The sequence below is a fragment of the Vidua macroura genome, chromosome 6 (genome assembly GCF_024509145.1).
Source record: "Vidua macroura isolate BioBank_ID:100142 chromosome 6, ASM2450914v1, whole genome shotgun sequence".
NCBI lineage: Eukaryota > Metazoa > Chordata > Aves > Passeriformes > Viduidae > Vidua > Vidua macroura.
In genome coordinates this window covers 52,640,701-52,656,480 of record NC_071576.1, presented here as the reverse complement: position 1 = coordinate 52,656,480, position 15,780 = coordinate 52,640,701, and the positions used below count along the sequence as shown (strand labels likewise).

The 15,780-nt window shown below is 34.6% G+C and overlaps 1 protein-coding gene across 1 annotated transcript in view; it reads left to right on the top strand.

Moving 5' to 3' along the window:
* The window catches only part of SLC17A6 (solute carrier family 17 member 6), a 29,467-nt gene extending 18,570 nt beyond the window's left edge, over nt 1-10,897 (top strand). Inside the window, exons 5-12 of the mRNA XM_053981396.1 lie at nt 1,720-1,807; nt 1,908-1,994; nt 2,919-3,061; nt 5,053-5,202; nt 5,873-6,005; nt 6,712-6,822; nt 8,309-8,436; nt 8,776-10,897. Coding sequence (XP_053837371.1) covers nt 1,720-1,807; nt 1,908-1,994; nt 2,919-3,061; nt 5,053-5,202; nt 5,873-6,005; nt 6,712-6,822; nt 8,309-8,436; nt 8,776-9,108 — 1,173 coding nt within the window. The 3' untranslated portion in view covers nt 9,109-10,897. The remainder of the gene's footprint in view (nt 1-1,719; nt 1,808-1,907; nt 1,995-2,918; nt 3,062-5,052; nt 5,203-5,872; nt 6,006-6,711; nt 6,823-8,308; nt 8,437-8,775) is intronic.
* The last annotated feature ends 4,883 nt before the right edge of the window (nt 10,898-15,780 follow it).

Here is a 15,780-nt window from a genome sequence, read left to right as displayed (position 1 = left end):
CCCTTCCCTTCCCTTCCCTTCCCTTCCCTTCCCTTCCCTTCCCTTCCCTTCCCTTCCCTTCCCTTCCCTTCCCTTCCCTTCCCTTCCCTTCCCTTCCCTTCCCTTCCCTTCCCTTCCCTTCCCTTCCCTCCCCTCCCCCTTCCCTTCCCTCCCCTCCCCTTCCCCTTCCCCTTCCCCTTCCCCTTCCCCTTCCCCTTTTCCCCTTTTCCCCTTTTCCCCGATGGCTGATTCTAGACTCCTCAGGGCCAGAAAACCTCTGTTGCATGGACTGCTTTTAACTAGTGTACTTAATTGTATTAAAAGATTCCAAAAAAGAGTGCAGAAAGTGCCTGAAATTTAGGTGACTGTCAACCAATTTCTTAAAGTATATATGCATAAATCTGAATCCATTCCTGCAAGTGATCTGCATGCACAGAGGTGTGTTTCACTGCAAAGATAAGAGGAAGAGAAGCAAGTGGGTAATTAATTGCACAATAAAATAACTGTTGTAGACACACATTTCTCCAATACTGCTCAAAGGAATTATGAATGCAAAACATTCCAAACAAGGCTTTTTGAAGAAGGTTTATCATAAATAATAAAAATCTTATTATTTTATCTTTATTTTTTTTTAATTGAAAAAATACTGAAATGAGCAGGAAACTGGTTACAGGATCTTCTTTCAAAACAGAAGAAGTGATTTTACAATTTTCTGCATATTGAGGCTCATCCTCTCAATATTTGTGAAACCCTCAGTAATTGCAAAAAGTTATTAATTTTTCTAATTTTTGCAGAGGAAACAAAATATCAGGTTAGGAGAAAAGTGAGTCTATATAAAATATAGAATAAAATATAGAATAAAATATATAGATAATATATAATATTATAATATAATAAAATATATAGAAAATAGAGAATATATATTCTATATTTTATTCTATATAAAATATGGAATAAAATATAGAATAAAATCTATATAAAATATATATGTGGTTTATATGCATATACCATAATTTTTAATCACAAATTTGTGTACATTTGTATATCTTAATCAGAATTACTGTACATTTCATATAACATCTTTTAAAATTTCAACACTGCAGGTTTAATTTTTCTATTGCTAAGTTAAAGGTTGGTTTTGAAGAGAGACCTAAAAGGTAGCTGGTTTAAAATCAAGTCAAATAATACCATTCCAATACTTACTTTATATGTTCAAGTAGGTTCATTAAAGACCTGTGTGAACAACTTCTCTTAAGAGTATATTTCTAAATGGTTATAGATCTTATTTTCTAGTTTTAGAGCAGTAGCACTTTAATCTGTATTTCCTAAATTTTGTTTTAAATGTTAGGTAAAAAAAAAAAAAGTGTTGGATAAATCGGTCCTGCATTAGAAAGACTAAAGAGAGTCTGTGTTGTCATCCTTCCTTTGACTCTGGTTCTTGCGCACTAATACTCTTTAATTATTTGGAATTCTTTCCTGGAAGTGGGAGGGGGAGCAAAAGGAAACATGTTTTATATTTGTTTCATATGGTCTCTTTAATGATTTGAAGTGATATACAAAACTCATTTCAACTTGAATAGATATTGCCATTTTTCTGTGACTGTACTCAGATTTTGCTATAAAGGTGCAAAGCATTCTCAACCTCTTGTTTATAGCAATTAAAAATAAAAAACTCATGCAAAGACAATTAACTGAGTGACTGGCCAGCTTTAACTAACTTGTGTCACACTCATTCCCCAGGGGGTCACCTACCCTGCCTGCCACGGTATTTGGAGCAAGTGGGCCCCCCCATTAGAAAGAAGTAGGTTAGCAACCACTTCCTTTTGTGGTAAGCAACTTTGTATTTTTGTCTTCCTTCTATTTGTAATGCATGAGTGTTTTGAAACTGATTTGTTTCTCCCTGTTCATCCACATGTTTTGTTTTGTAGGTTCCTATGCAGGAGCTGTCATTGCAATGCCTTTAGCTGGGATTCTAGTGCAATATACTGGGTGGTCTTCTGTGTTCTATGTATATGGTATGCATTTCTGCTCATTTCATTCCAGTATTGTATGACCTTTCTCTACCCTTTCTAAAAATGTAAAAGCTACTGTTAAGAGGACAAAAACCTCAGAGAAGTGGGACTTCTAATCTAAAAATACAGTCAAGAGAAAAGAACAATGAGAGAACAAAATTTAAGGAGAAGAGTATGTAAGAAAGCAACATAATAAAATAAGAAAAGCTAGCTCACATTGAAACCTTCACCACTTTTAGCACAAGCAGTGCAAACATCTGGGCAGACCTATAGTATCTCTGGTCACATTAACATCTCTCACATTGATAAAACTGCAAATTTAGAGTACCTGCCCTCAATAAGTTGTCCTGATTTTTATCTGAAGACCTACATAACTTTATTCACACCAGTTGTGTTAACCTACACTGACAGAAAAGAATATCCCAAGGGAATTAATTCTGCATTTATGTGAATTAAGTGGAAGCATTCTAGAAATTCAATAAACTACTCAGGAAGTGCATTCCTTTGTTGAAAAAATTGCCAGTCTTCTATTCTGCAGGTAAAAAGTTTAGTGCAGTAATCAAACAGCAGCATCTTAAAGCTGAATGGGCCATCATTTACAGTTTGGTGAAATGAAATGGAAGCTGTTTCATTGCATTGCATTGTACAAATCGATGTTAAGAACAGTGAATATTCACTTACGGTGAAATAATTTTGTAAACAAAGCAAAGACTATTTCACTGTGCTATAGTTCTGCATGTATTTTGCACAAGTATTATTCACAGGACCAAACTCTCTGTTGGAGAATTATATCTATTGAGAGAACTCAGTAAAGAAGCACGGACAACAATTGCCATTTAAATTTGCTGTAATTCTTCACATATTTTTCTTCCTTGTTTGCTGCTTTATTGTGCATTTCTTTTTAAAGTATTTCTTTCCATTCCAAAGGAAGCTTTGGTATAGTCTGGTACATGTTTTGGCTTTTGGTTTCATATGAGAGTCCTGCAAAGCATCCTACAATTACAGATGAAGAAAGGAGATACATAGAAGAAAGCATTGGAGAGAGTGCCAACCTCCTAGGTGCAATGGAAGTAAGAATATTACCCACACACTGGTTTCCAATGAGATAGTAAGAAAAAGAAACATCCCAGCAACCAAATAAAGACAACAACAAAAAAATCAAACACTCTCCTTAAGATCTAAAAGTGTATTTTGAACAATTTGAACAAATGTACTCCTGGGGGATGGGAAGATTTAAATCTGCTGGTGGATTTCTGGGTGGATATTGCTTTTGCATTAAGAGAACACAGGTTCCAGTTCTTCTAGCAGATGACTCATGGGATTTATGCCCCTTTGTCTACATCAAATTATAAAAAAGAGGTACAGCTACATTTGAAACTGCAACTTTATTTAGACTTTTCTTATGTCTTGATCTGAAAAGTCAGTTTCCTTCCTATATAGTAATTTCTGGAAGGTTTTTCTCTTCCTAAAAGCAAACTGCAGGAAAAGCACTACTCAGTGTCTCTTGAGGTCCCCAGAACATCAGAAAATGCCCATCCTTATTTTTTTATGTTTTGTCTGCCAGAAAGACTGCAAGTTGCAATAGAGTGTGTTTGAGATCCATAAGAACAATTCCCATTATTGCAGTCGTTTTGCTGGAGACATGTTATCAAGCCTCTCATAATCTTAGTTCTGTACTGGTTTAGTTCTCAAGAACCATGTATGACCTAAGAGCCATGTATGAACTCTGAATTTTCCAGCCACTTAACATTCCAATTGTGCTTACTAATAATCATCTTATTTCTGTAACTGCTGAAAAGCTTTAAAGAAACTATTGCCATGTTTCCTCACTCAGGAAAATAAAAAATTGTTTAAGCCTCACTTCATCTGCTTAAATTTTTACACCATCCATTCCCAGTAGACCCTCATTATGTTTTCTATTTGGTCAGAACACTGGTTCTTGATTGAACTCAGGAATTAATAATTTTTGACTTAGTAAAAACTTTGCTTAGTATTAAATAAGGAACTGAAAATATTACAGAGTCATTTGTTGATAGCTGAAATTTTTAGGTGTTATTGAGGGCCTGTCTCTGTTGATACTCAACAGCATTCAGTAGGGTTCATGGTTTTGAAAATCTGATGTGAAATTAGTTACTTTGAAGAATGTCCAAACAATTCTAATTTGGACTGTACAATTTCTGTCTATTTTTTATTGTGACTTTCTAATTAAACATTATTTTTTTAAAGTAATTATCTGGTATCAATAGTTAAGTTGCTTCTAAAATATTTAAGCTGAAATTCTTCCCATACCACCAAGTTAGATTTTCTGGCTGGCTTCTCATTAATTAAGTCACTTAATCCTTCCTCTCACTTAAGTGTAATTTAATAGGTATACAAGGTGTTGCACATGTCTATCTATGGGCTGGGTTTTTTTGAAGAAAGCCAGTATTCAAATCAATAGTAGGCTGAATTCAGCCTGAATTCTTCCTGAAGTGATTTTCAAGTACTTTTCTGGGTATGGATCCTGTGCTTGGATCAACACAGATGGGTGGCTTGTGGACAGGTGCTGGGACTCAGCAGGCTTGTCCATCTGTCTTTCTTTTTTTTATTTCTGCAATTTATTTCAAAAATGCAATAAAACAAACAAAAACTATATTGACCAAGCAGTTTCAGCTGAGACTTGATAAAAAAAAGAAAAAAGGTAGAGTACTGCAATTAATATTTAAATGCTAAAATACCTGTTTGCAGTAAATCTGAAAGAATTAATGTAGTTAGTGGCAAATCCATTTCATTACATACAGCAACAATGTCTTTTAAAGACATAATTATTAAAAGACATTATTATTATTTTGGTCTTATGTCCATGTACATATTTATATGACTGAGATAAAAGCACTTGTACATGAGTGTTGTGATACAATTAAGTATCACTGAGTTTCTCCATTTGTGCATTTTGTAGTAACATTTATATGTTTTGCATATATGTGCTTGTTGGACCATAGCTAAAAAAAGGGTAAGGAAAGGGAAGATGGATAGTTGATAATGACCAACATGGTAACTGGATCTCCTTTCTATGTTTCAGAAATACAAAACACCATGGAGAAAATTTTTTACATCTATGCCAGTCTATGCAATAATAGTTGCAAACTTTTGTAGAAGCTGGACTTTTTACTTGCTGCTAATTAGTCAGCCTGCTTACTTTGAGGAAGTGTTTGGATTTGAAATAAGCAAGGTATGTAAAAAGAATGTGAAGCATTTATCTTAACTACATAAATATCAGAGCTATATTTGTAGTATTTATTAAGAATAGGAAATAAAATCCATCTTTATCATGGATTTACATCTTAAATCTTACTCATCCCAGTTCCTGTTTCCTTGACCAGCATGAATAAGTGAAGTAACAACTATGACAAAGGATGGGGCAGGGAGAGGTGGAGGCAGGGTGAGATTTAGTGATGATTTACTTAGGGCTACATTGCAAGTTAAGTGCTCAAAACCAGATCGTGCTTGGTATTAGAAAGGTGTCAGCAGACCCATTACATTCTGTCCCTGATGCCCCCAGTGGTTGCAGAATCCCACCAAAGCTTATAGAAAGCATTGACAAATGGATTTTTTCCAGGTGCCTTTTAAAAAGCAGGGCCATCTTGTTCTAGGAATGGTAGTAAAATTTGTCACCTTTCTATATGCACCTTTAATGTGGTGAGCACTGCTCCCCCTTTCTCGTTTAGAAAGGAGAAAAGATGGTGGCAAAATGTGAGATATATGGGTGGGTCATTTCACAACCCAAGACTTTAACAGAGTGTGACACTGAAAAGAAATAATTAGCTGCTGAATGCTTCAGAAAATGAAGAATCAAAATTTTCTTATGGTTTATAGTTCACTAATTCTAATTTTAATTTTAGGTGGGTATCTTATCTGCTGTGCCGCATTTAGTGATGACAATTATTGTTCCTATTGGGGGACAAATTGCTGACTTTTTAAGAAGCAGGCAGATTGTTTCAACGACTAATGTGAGAAAGATAATGAACTGTGGAGGTAAGTCTTTCTATTTTATTTAAAAATTTCTTGAAGGGATTTGATGTTCATATTGTGTTCTTTATAGAATAAAGAAACTGTACAGTTGTACGTTCTTAGGAGACAATACTTTCTGCACTTCTTATGCAATGCAGATGTAGTTACTAAATAAAAGAAAACACAGGTGCTCTCATTCGCCATTTCCATGTAGTTAATTGTTATTTGGAAAACCATTTATACTATTAAAGAAATAGATGAGGTTTTGGAGGGGAATTTGCCTACTCTTAGCTACTTACTCAGTCTTAGCTCTTCATCTAAACACCCTCTGTGCTAAGAGACCCCAGACAATTACATGAAATTACATCCTCAACTTCTGAGGTGTTAAAGCCACATTAGATGTGGTAAGGGTTGGAAAATTCACAAGCAGGTTACCCATGAGAGTTGACTGGAATGACCTAACCACATCACAAATATTCCTTTTCATCTTACAAATTACAGAAAGTGGCAATAAATTAGCATATAAAGAGTAAATTTATATTTAGTAAAATAAGTATTATTTGAGGAAGGAAGAACATGTGTTTTTTAGAGATGAAAGAAATACCTGATTGTATCCCACTCTGAGGTAATGTTTTATTTGTGTTCCTATGAAATATCATGACATCCTAAGGCCTGCAGTATTTGAGAGGGAATTTAATTTGATGCCTGGTTTTATTTGTTATTTCACCAGGTTTTGGTATGGAAGCAACTCTTCTTCTGGTGGTGGGATATTCGCACAGCAAAGGAGTGGCTATTTCATTCTTAGTGCTTGCTGTAGGCTTTAGTGGATTTGCCATATCTGGTAAGATTATATTACTATTAACACTAAACTATTTTATCTTTAAGAGACAAAACATCTATCTTTGCTTTTATTCATGGATAGTAATTAAAAAGCCCACTCACTTTGGAATTCCCAAAGGACATTATTTATGATCATAATAAAGGAATGTATGATGTATAATGCACAATGTATAATTTGGTATTACAGCTTTTGTATTAGATTATTTCTGTTCAAATTATTCAATCTTTTCCATGTTCATTGCAGCAAATTAGGCTCTTTTCTCATTAGGATGCTAATGTACACTACAGATTTTTCTTGAAATCAAACATAGAAGACAAATGGACTGGTATTACATAATGATACCTAAATTTACACATCTTTGTTTAAATAGAAGTCTTTTAAGTTTTTTCCACTGTGTACTGGTTATTGCTTTGTTAATATTGTATTATTTTATTAATTTGGGGCCTGTTAATATTATATTATTTTGGGGCCTAATTACTAGAATTTCTTTTCTGAATTAAATTTCAGCTATTCCCCTTTCCAGCTGATTCATCAACCCTTTGCCTTTGCCTTTCCCTGTTCCAAACACGAGTCACCTGGCCTCCCCTTGTTTTCCAACTGTGATTTTAGTATCCTCTCCCATGCTGGTTCCTTATGTCTCAGACAGGCTCTCTTTCATTTTGTGCCAAATATCTAAAATCTCCTCTAACCAAATCTGTCCTTAATCTCATGTATTCTGCAAGGTATCATTCTTGTTTTGTACAATTTGGGAAGTGTATTGCACTTTCCCCAAGTTGACCATATCATACTGCCTGCCCTTTCCATTATACTATCTGTATCCAAAGGTTTGGTTTCTGTTTTCATTTATTTAAGTACTTATTTTGGGAACAATTCATTCTGTCTCTTTAGATTATTTAAATAGTTACTGCATACATTTTCAACAGAATTGTGCTGCTGAAAATGCAAGAGAATGAGTAAATATCTTTCAAAATTAATTAGCAATTCAGTTATAGATACTGTTTTTTCCTCCAATTTAACAAGAATAGAAAAGAAGAATAGAAAAGAGCTCCCTTCTGCTGGTCTATGTGACAAAAAGAAAAATGTGGGCAATAGGAAAAGAACATGTTATATACTGGAAGAAGAAAAGACATGTTATTTACAGCATGAAATGGTCATGGAAGGGACTATGAAACACAAATTATTTCCCTGCCTAAATATCTTCTGGGTTCTCTACTCCACACAGACACTGCTGGGAGGTTTAGGGGTTTTCTTAAACTGCAGTTTTGGGAGAAAATTAACCTGGTATACCTTTAAAATATTTTCTTAAAAGGAAATAAAAAAAACCCCATAGTCTCTCTAGGAATATTGAAGCATTGTATGTCTTTTAGGGATAAAGAAATGCAACTAAGCAGCCCAAATATGTTATAGTAAAAATGTCATGTCACTTTTCTCAGCTGAAGTACTGCTCTGCTCTTGGTGTGAAAGCTCACTGACCTTTCTATTGCAGGATTCAATGTCAACCATTTAGACATTGCCCCAAGGTATGCTAGCATTTTAATGGGGATTTCTAATGGAGTCGGGACCTTGTCTGGAATGGTTTGCCCTATAATTGTTGGAGCAATGACAAAGAACAAGGTAAATGGAAATACTATTTTCAAATCTTCCAGTTTGATACAACTGGTTTCAAGAAAAAGTCCTTTCTATAAAACAATTTGCCAGGATATCCATACTGGAGTCTGTGACTTGCATCCAGGGATGCAAATTTGAGGCATGCTTCACTATATGCTCATTAGGTTGATGCTTTTGTGGGCTGATAAATTTTTCAAAGAAAGATGGATATAAATATTCCTGAAATGGACACTTGAATGTTTTAGCTGTGCTATCACAACCTCGATCCCTAATTTAAATCTTGCAGCTCAGAAGAATTTGGTAAATGTGTGTGCTACTCTGATTTAGCAAATTTCTTCTTTACAGACACGTGAAGAATGGCAGTATGTCTTCCTCATTGCTGCTTTAGTTCATTACGGAGGTGTGATCTTCTATGGCATATTTGCTTCAGGAGAGAAACAGCCCTGGGCAGACCCAGAACAGACAAGCGAAGAGAAATGTGGCTTTATTCATGAAGATGAACTTGCTGAGGAGACAGGGGACATTACTCAGAATTATGTAAATTATGGTACCACCAAGTCTTACGGTGCTACAACCCAGGTCAATGGTGGCTGGCCTAATGGCTGGGAGAAAAAAGAGGAATTTGTACAAGAGGAAGTACAAGACTCATACAACTACAAGGAAAGAGATTATTCATAACAAACCTAAATATTTGGTATATTTTGTAGTGTTTGTGATTAAATTCATTGTGATTGTTTGCACACAGAAATAAAATGTGGTATAAACATGTAAACACATATCAAACAGGAAGGTCTTACTGTAAAAAATACATCAAAGTGCAATCTGTATGAGTTGTGATGTTATCACTTTCATTAGGTTATATTTGTTCTATAAACATTAGAGTTTTAAGGGTTTACTGGTCAAAACTATAGAGGCAAGTAGATATTTTACAGTATACAAGAGCTAAAACTCATAATTACAGATTAAAGCACAACTAAGCAACCAAGTTGGCACATCTAATTCTCTTTTTAGAAAGCCAAAATTACTTGATCATTAAAAATGCACTTATATATTTGTTACACTGTATTGAGGTTGTGTTAAAGACACACATTTACTCAGTGCAATGTAGGAGTTGTGTATTTAGTCTAGGACAAGGACTTTCTTAAAGAAGAAAGGTTGAGTCCTAGGCGTTTACAAGGATTGATCCAGTTCCCTTAACGGTAATTGTATCAAGCCTAAAGAACAAATAGGGCATATTGTATGTTTATCGTGATTACGTGCTGCAGGCTACTCTGTGATAAATAAAGGAATTATTTAGGAGTTTTATACTGAATGTTTGGGCACAAATTCTTATTTCTATCCTTTACAGAGTCTCATGAAATTATAGACATTGTCATGTTCTTCCCTGCATTTATCAACTAATATAAAAATAATATAAAATATTGAGTCTGACTTTTCAGGCAGCCTGGCAAATCCCTTTATCAAAAAACAAGCTTTATTATTCTATTCTTTGCAGTAGATTCTGAATTTGTACTGGTGTCTTTAGAAAGAGAAAAAATACCGCAATATAACATAGAAAAGAATATAGTCTTTTACAAAATTCCGAAGAGAAGTTTACTATGAACAAATAGCCCTATGAAAAAGGATGCATTTGTTTTGCAGGATATTTTGAAACCAATAGAAGAAACAGAGAATAATTTAACCCTTATTCTTCCCTTAAGAGCTTTCATATTTTTACACATTGTGCCACAGTTGTATACATAGATATGTTTATTGAAGATACTGTAATTATAGAAAATGTTGTTATTTTAGAAATCCCTGAAATAAAAGATGTATTTGTCTTTCAATCAAACCTAATAATAATGGACACTGAATATGAGTAACATAAAAACTCACAATAAACCAAAGTGGTAAATAACTAGTGTTGGGTTGAAAGAAGCCAACAAGCATCATGCTTGTCTTTTTAGCATAACTCAACAGTGACTGCAACATTAGTGTACCAAGCAATAAGTGCAATGCATTATGAAGTGCATAATCTTCTAGATGATATATTAACCTACATTTAGCTTGTTGTATATACTTGGGGTTGTTGGGATTGAACCAAACTGAACCAACTGAAATTAGCAACACCAGACCACTTCTTAATACTCTAAAATGACAAGAATGATCCATTTCTTAATTCAATCAAATTAATATTATTGTATGTAATAATCCATTCTGGATTCTTGGTCTGTTCATTGTATTGTGCTAGTGATTGGAAACCCTGCTACCGCAATATACAACTTGAGGATTGTTTTTTCTCCTTTTTTTTTAATGCAAATCATACCTTGACCTTAAGAAAAGAAGTATTTTGCTTTGTGCCTCAAAGTGATGTAAAACGTGACCATAGCTTTTGCTGTGTTTAATGAAAAAGATGTGGACTGTGTCACTTTTGTTGCTGCAAAAAGTGTTAATAAAATGCTCTATTTATCCTTTTATATAAAAATGACCACTAGAGTTTCTTGTAATTTTTAGATGTGTTTTAATATAGATGACTAAAATTATAGTCACTGAAGAACAAATTCTGCTATTGACATGGAGAGAGTCTCTCATCTGGGAGTTCTGCCCCACACCCAACCTTTCACATTGTCTGTTCTTGCTTCCAACTATGTGCACACCTGTGGTGAGAGAGGCACCTGTCTCAAGATTGTTTGTCCTCTCATAAGGATGGCTGGCATAGATGTGGAAGAGAAAGGAGCAGGAGGATCAGTGTGAGAGATGCAGTGAACCTAGGAAGGACAGATTAACCTGTGTTAGTGAAAAAGTTGGCATAGATGAAAGAAAACTAAAAGCTACACATTGCTGTTTGCAGAATTTTTCCTTTTCTTGATTATCCAACAAGGCTCCTTAACTGAAACATACTACTTTCCATCCATTTTTTAGATAAACCCCACAATAATCAGTAACTATAAGAAACCCTATATTAAAAAATAAGTATTTTTCTAATAATTTTTTTTACTTTCCAGTAATTTTCTTTCACCAAGTAGAATAATGCAGAAACATCAAACTGAGCAAAAGGCTTCAGAACATTAACCAGAGCAGGCCCAATGATTTTCACCCAAAAGATTCAAAAGTAGGATAAGTAGGGGCTTCAAAATTACTGTTGTATTTATTGTGGTAAATGGACAGCTCAGAAAATACAAGCTAAATAAAAATAATTTCTTCTTAGTTTTCAGTCTAATCTTACAGGTTCTCTCTCTTGGAATTATTTAAATAATTTCCTTTCATTAAATATAGGTAGGGGCTTTTTCTTAGCTTGAGACCTTTGAATTATGTAGAACAAAGGAGAGACTTTAATCCAGACATTAGACACTACACTGTTCAGCCAGCTACAACTCAGTAATAACCTAACAATTGCCCATGAATGCTACATTACTCAAGGAATCTCCACATTCTTTTTTTAGCTCTCTGCTTCTGCTTTGGCTTCTTCACTTCTTCTTTCAATGGCAGAGCAGAAGAATCCATTCTTTTGGGAAGGAGAAGGAGCATGATAGGTCTTAAGGTTTTTACTTCTTCACAGACTCCTATTCATGTGAAAATACAGGAAGCAATTATCAGGATCATGACAGAGAAGGAAGAAGGGGGAAATGGAGAATATAATTGGGTTCTTCAAAGACAAGCAGCAACAGCTCTATCTGCTTTAGGAAAAAGGAGAGTTGAGGGGACATGACCCTTCATCTAAACCCTTATATTTCTTCTTGGTTAATAGGTTTATGTTTTTCTCTTGCTACTTCATTTTTCTAAAGTAGCGTTGTTAAAATATACCTCTTCAGCCTCTTCTGAACTGTGCTCTTTCTGCTCAGAGGTTTCTTTTCTGCAGAGGTTCAAAGACTTGCTCTGCAGGCCTGTTGCACATGTATGGTGTAGGGCTCCTCTTTTGGAAGTCTCAGAGGCTTGAATCACCTCTGTTTGTCAATCAGACCATGTTCACACTCACTTAATGGTTTTGTCTTGTCACCAGTTTCTGTTTCTTGTCCCCATCTGGTACTCCCTGCTCATTTACTATGTTGAAAAAAAAATAAAGGAATTGTTACTCAGATTTTTATTTAATGTTTGGTTATCTTTTCAACAAGGTAAGTAAAAGGAAGGGGTGGAATCCAGGCTCCATTTAAATTGTTAGGAAACTTTGCATTTAAATTGACTAGAATAACACCTCAAATGTTCATTTTCCTGTCCTTAAATGATTCTATATAGACAGTATCAGTCAAGCTGACAAGTCTTAAAATATTTGAATCTCCCACAGTGGGATCCCTTCTGTTACCACATAGTCTTTGTTGCAGAGATAAAGCTATCATAAAGTGTTCTTTACTTTCAAAAGTGATCATGAAATTCAATTGATCAAATTTAAAAAAAAAACTTGCCTAAGGGGAAAAAGAAAGCCTCAAGGTAAAGGTTGAATAAAAGTTACAAAAGAATATCTGCAAATACGAATTAAATTCTCTTTCAGTATGAAGCTAGGAATAGGAATGAGGGTGAAAGTCAGAATAAATGTCACAGTTCAAAGCCGTACCATAAGAAAGATAACATCACAGTCTCAGTTGCTGCCTCTGAAAGATGAAATGTTTTGTTCCTTTCATGATAAGCTGTGAAGGAGTTTAAAGGCTAGTATAAGTCTAGATTAACTACTTAACAGCAGCTGCTTTTGTACTTATTTGAAATTTGTCTGTGTCTTTTGAATGAATAATTTTCATTGTGCTGGGAGATTTAAGAGTAATTAATCAAAGGACCTAGAACTACAATTAGATATTTTAGATATCTATGGCTATCCTCTCTATCCAGCTAGTGTGCTCACTCCAGCTTTTCTTAATGTCTCTTCAGTCAGCTGTAACCCCAAAGCACAGCAAAGAATGAAATGTATTATCTGTTTACTTACTAGCCACTGCAGAAGCCTGTGTGCTTAGTTATACTGAGGTCAAGTGCTTAGAAAAAAATTTGCCATGTTTGGGAATTAGTGTTCAAAATGATTGTTGGCAAATGGCTTTTTGGTAAAATTTTAATATTAGAAACATATAATCCTTGCAATTTTTGTTTCAGGTGAAACAGTTTCTTTCAAACATCACAGGTGAGATGTTAGAAAACAATACAAAATTACATTTTTAGCAACAGTTTAACCTGTGACAGGATCTTACCTATAAGAAAGTAGGAAAAGAATAAGTATGAAACAGACTTAAAGTCAGACATAAAATACATGGATAAATTAGAAATGACATGAAATAAAGCATTGTAGGAAACTTGAGGAAAAGTTTACAGAAGAACTGACAAAATTCCTCACTTTTTCACAGAGAATCACAGAATGGTTTGAAATGGAAGGGACAGTGAGAAGAAAAAAACCTGAGTACAAAGTCCTAAATATCTGGCCACTCTCTCCTGAGGCTAAGGTGGGGTCAGAAGTTGGCTCAGAAGCTGATTGCCACATTCTGTGGCACCCAGCCTTGCATCTAATGACGTTTCTCTGCCAGGGCCACCAGGACACTTACAGGCCTTAACTGCCCTGAGCATTTTGCACTTGCACCATCTCCAAAAATGATGCTTGGAAGTAGAAAATGAATTATGAAAAAGCATGTAAAAGAGAAAGTATTGCATTGTTAAGATTGGAAAATTGACATTGAATTAGAATTTGTATTGTATAATCAATTGAATGTGCCAACACTGGCTAGATGCTACCAGTGGGCCTGCACTAAAAGAGTTTGTGAGGAGAACATGATAATTTTCTTCAAGGTAAACATCAGAACCATCAACAAAACTCTTTTCATTTTTAATCTAGAAAATTCCAATGTTATTTTCTTTTTTGTAAATGTTGCTTTGTGGAATTAAAATTGAATCAGATAAAGATAAGGTCAATTTTCTTCTCAGTTGTGTTTTTTTGTGGAATTATGTCTGATCATAGAGTCAATAAAGCACAAACAGTTTACTCTGCAGAGAGGAAACACCAAATTAACTGTGATGTATGTGATGTGCAATCTATATAATATGTGTGTGTATATATATAGACATGATGTATGCATATACAAGAGATGCTGGTTGGCACATACAAGTGTCACACAGAAAACCACAACGCAGCACTGTAAGGTGAAGACTGACCATCTAACTCTGCTTCAGGAATCCTGAAGGTGATGGTTCTCAATGGCTTTTTCTTGACTGCTAGTGTGATGGGACTACGAAGAAGTGGCTTTGTGAGACAGTATTGTCCATTGCATGAACATGAAAATACTGTTGACATATGCTCTTTAATTACAAAAATATAATAATAATCTCAGTCAAAACTCTAAAACTTTTTGGCTCATTTTAAATAATCTGAAAATGAAATACATTAAAAATTATATACATTAAATATTCTTTCCAAATATGTGTTTGAGAAAACATATTTCTGATTTTTTTCCATATATCTCAATCATACGTACCCAATTAAAGACACTTCTCTCTCATTTTTATATACTGAAGACATTCAGTTTTGAAAAAGACAGAAATGAAAATCTAAGAAATCAGAATTTCATTTTCAGGGAAATTATTTTAAAGGACATTTTTATGTGTCTTTGTGTTTCATATGAGTAAAAAGAAAAGGTAGTTTTCTAAAAAGCATTTTCTAGTTAATTTATTTTCTTGACTTAGAATATTTTTATTAGCCTAGAAACTTGCTCATACAATGCCAGCCTTATGCAACAGTAATTTACCGTTTATATCACTAAATGTAAATACTCCACATTTTATTTAGAATAGAATCCTTTGGGCCATCAGTGGCTTATTTGTTCTTGTGCATTAATTTAATTTGAGAGGACACAAAAACTACTTGACAGAAAGCATACAAGCTGAACTAATTCTGGTTGTGTTGAAATAGCATCACAATTTAACATTTAACTATCGACACTCATTTAAGATCAATTCCCTACTGATACTTCAATGCCCAGTCTATGACACTTTGGAGAATCATGTGCTATTCCTCTATAAAAATATCCAATTCTGCTCCCTATGGAGGCAATGTGTTTTGAAGGTGCTGATGTCACTACAAAGATAAACCAAGTTCCTCAAAATTGTCCCTGTTACACCGGTGACTGAACACTGCTGGAAACAGGCACTCTGCAAGCACTGAAATTCTGTTCTGGAACTGTCACCACCAGGTAGGATAGTCTCTCTCCACAGTGCTTCTGCTCACTAGAGTTCATTCTGTGTTCCTTTTTAACAGAACAGAAGAAACAGAGAGAAGGCCCTTACTATATATTTTCCTCAAATTCAAAGCTCCTGGAATTTGTTAATTGTCTGTTAGAATGAAAGCTTTATTTTCACAAGACTTCACAGTGAAGTAGGTCAGCTTGAGAGTACTTCTGGGCTATGGCT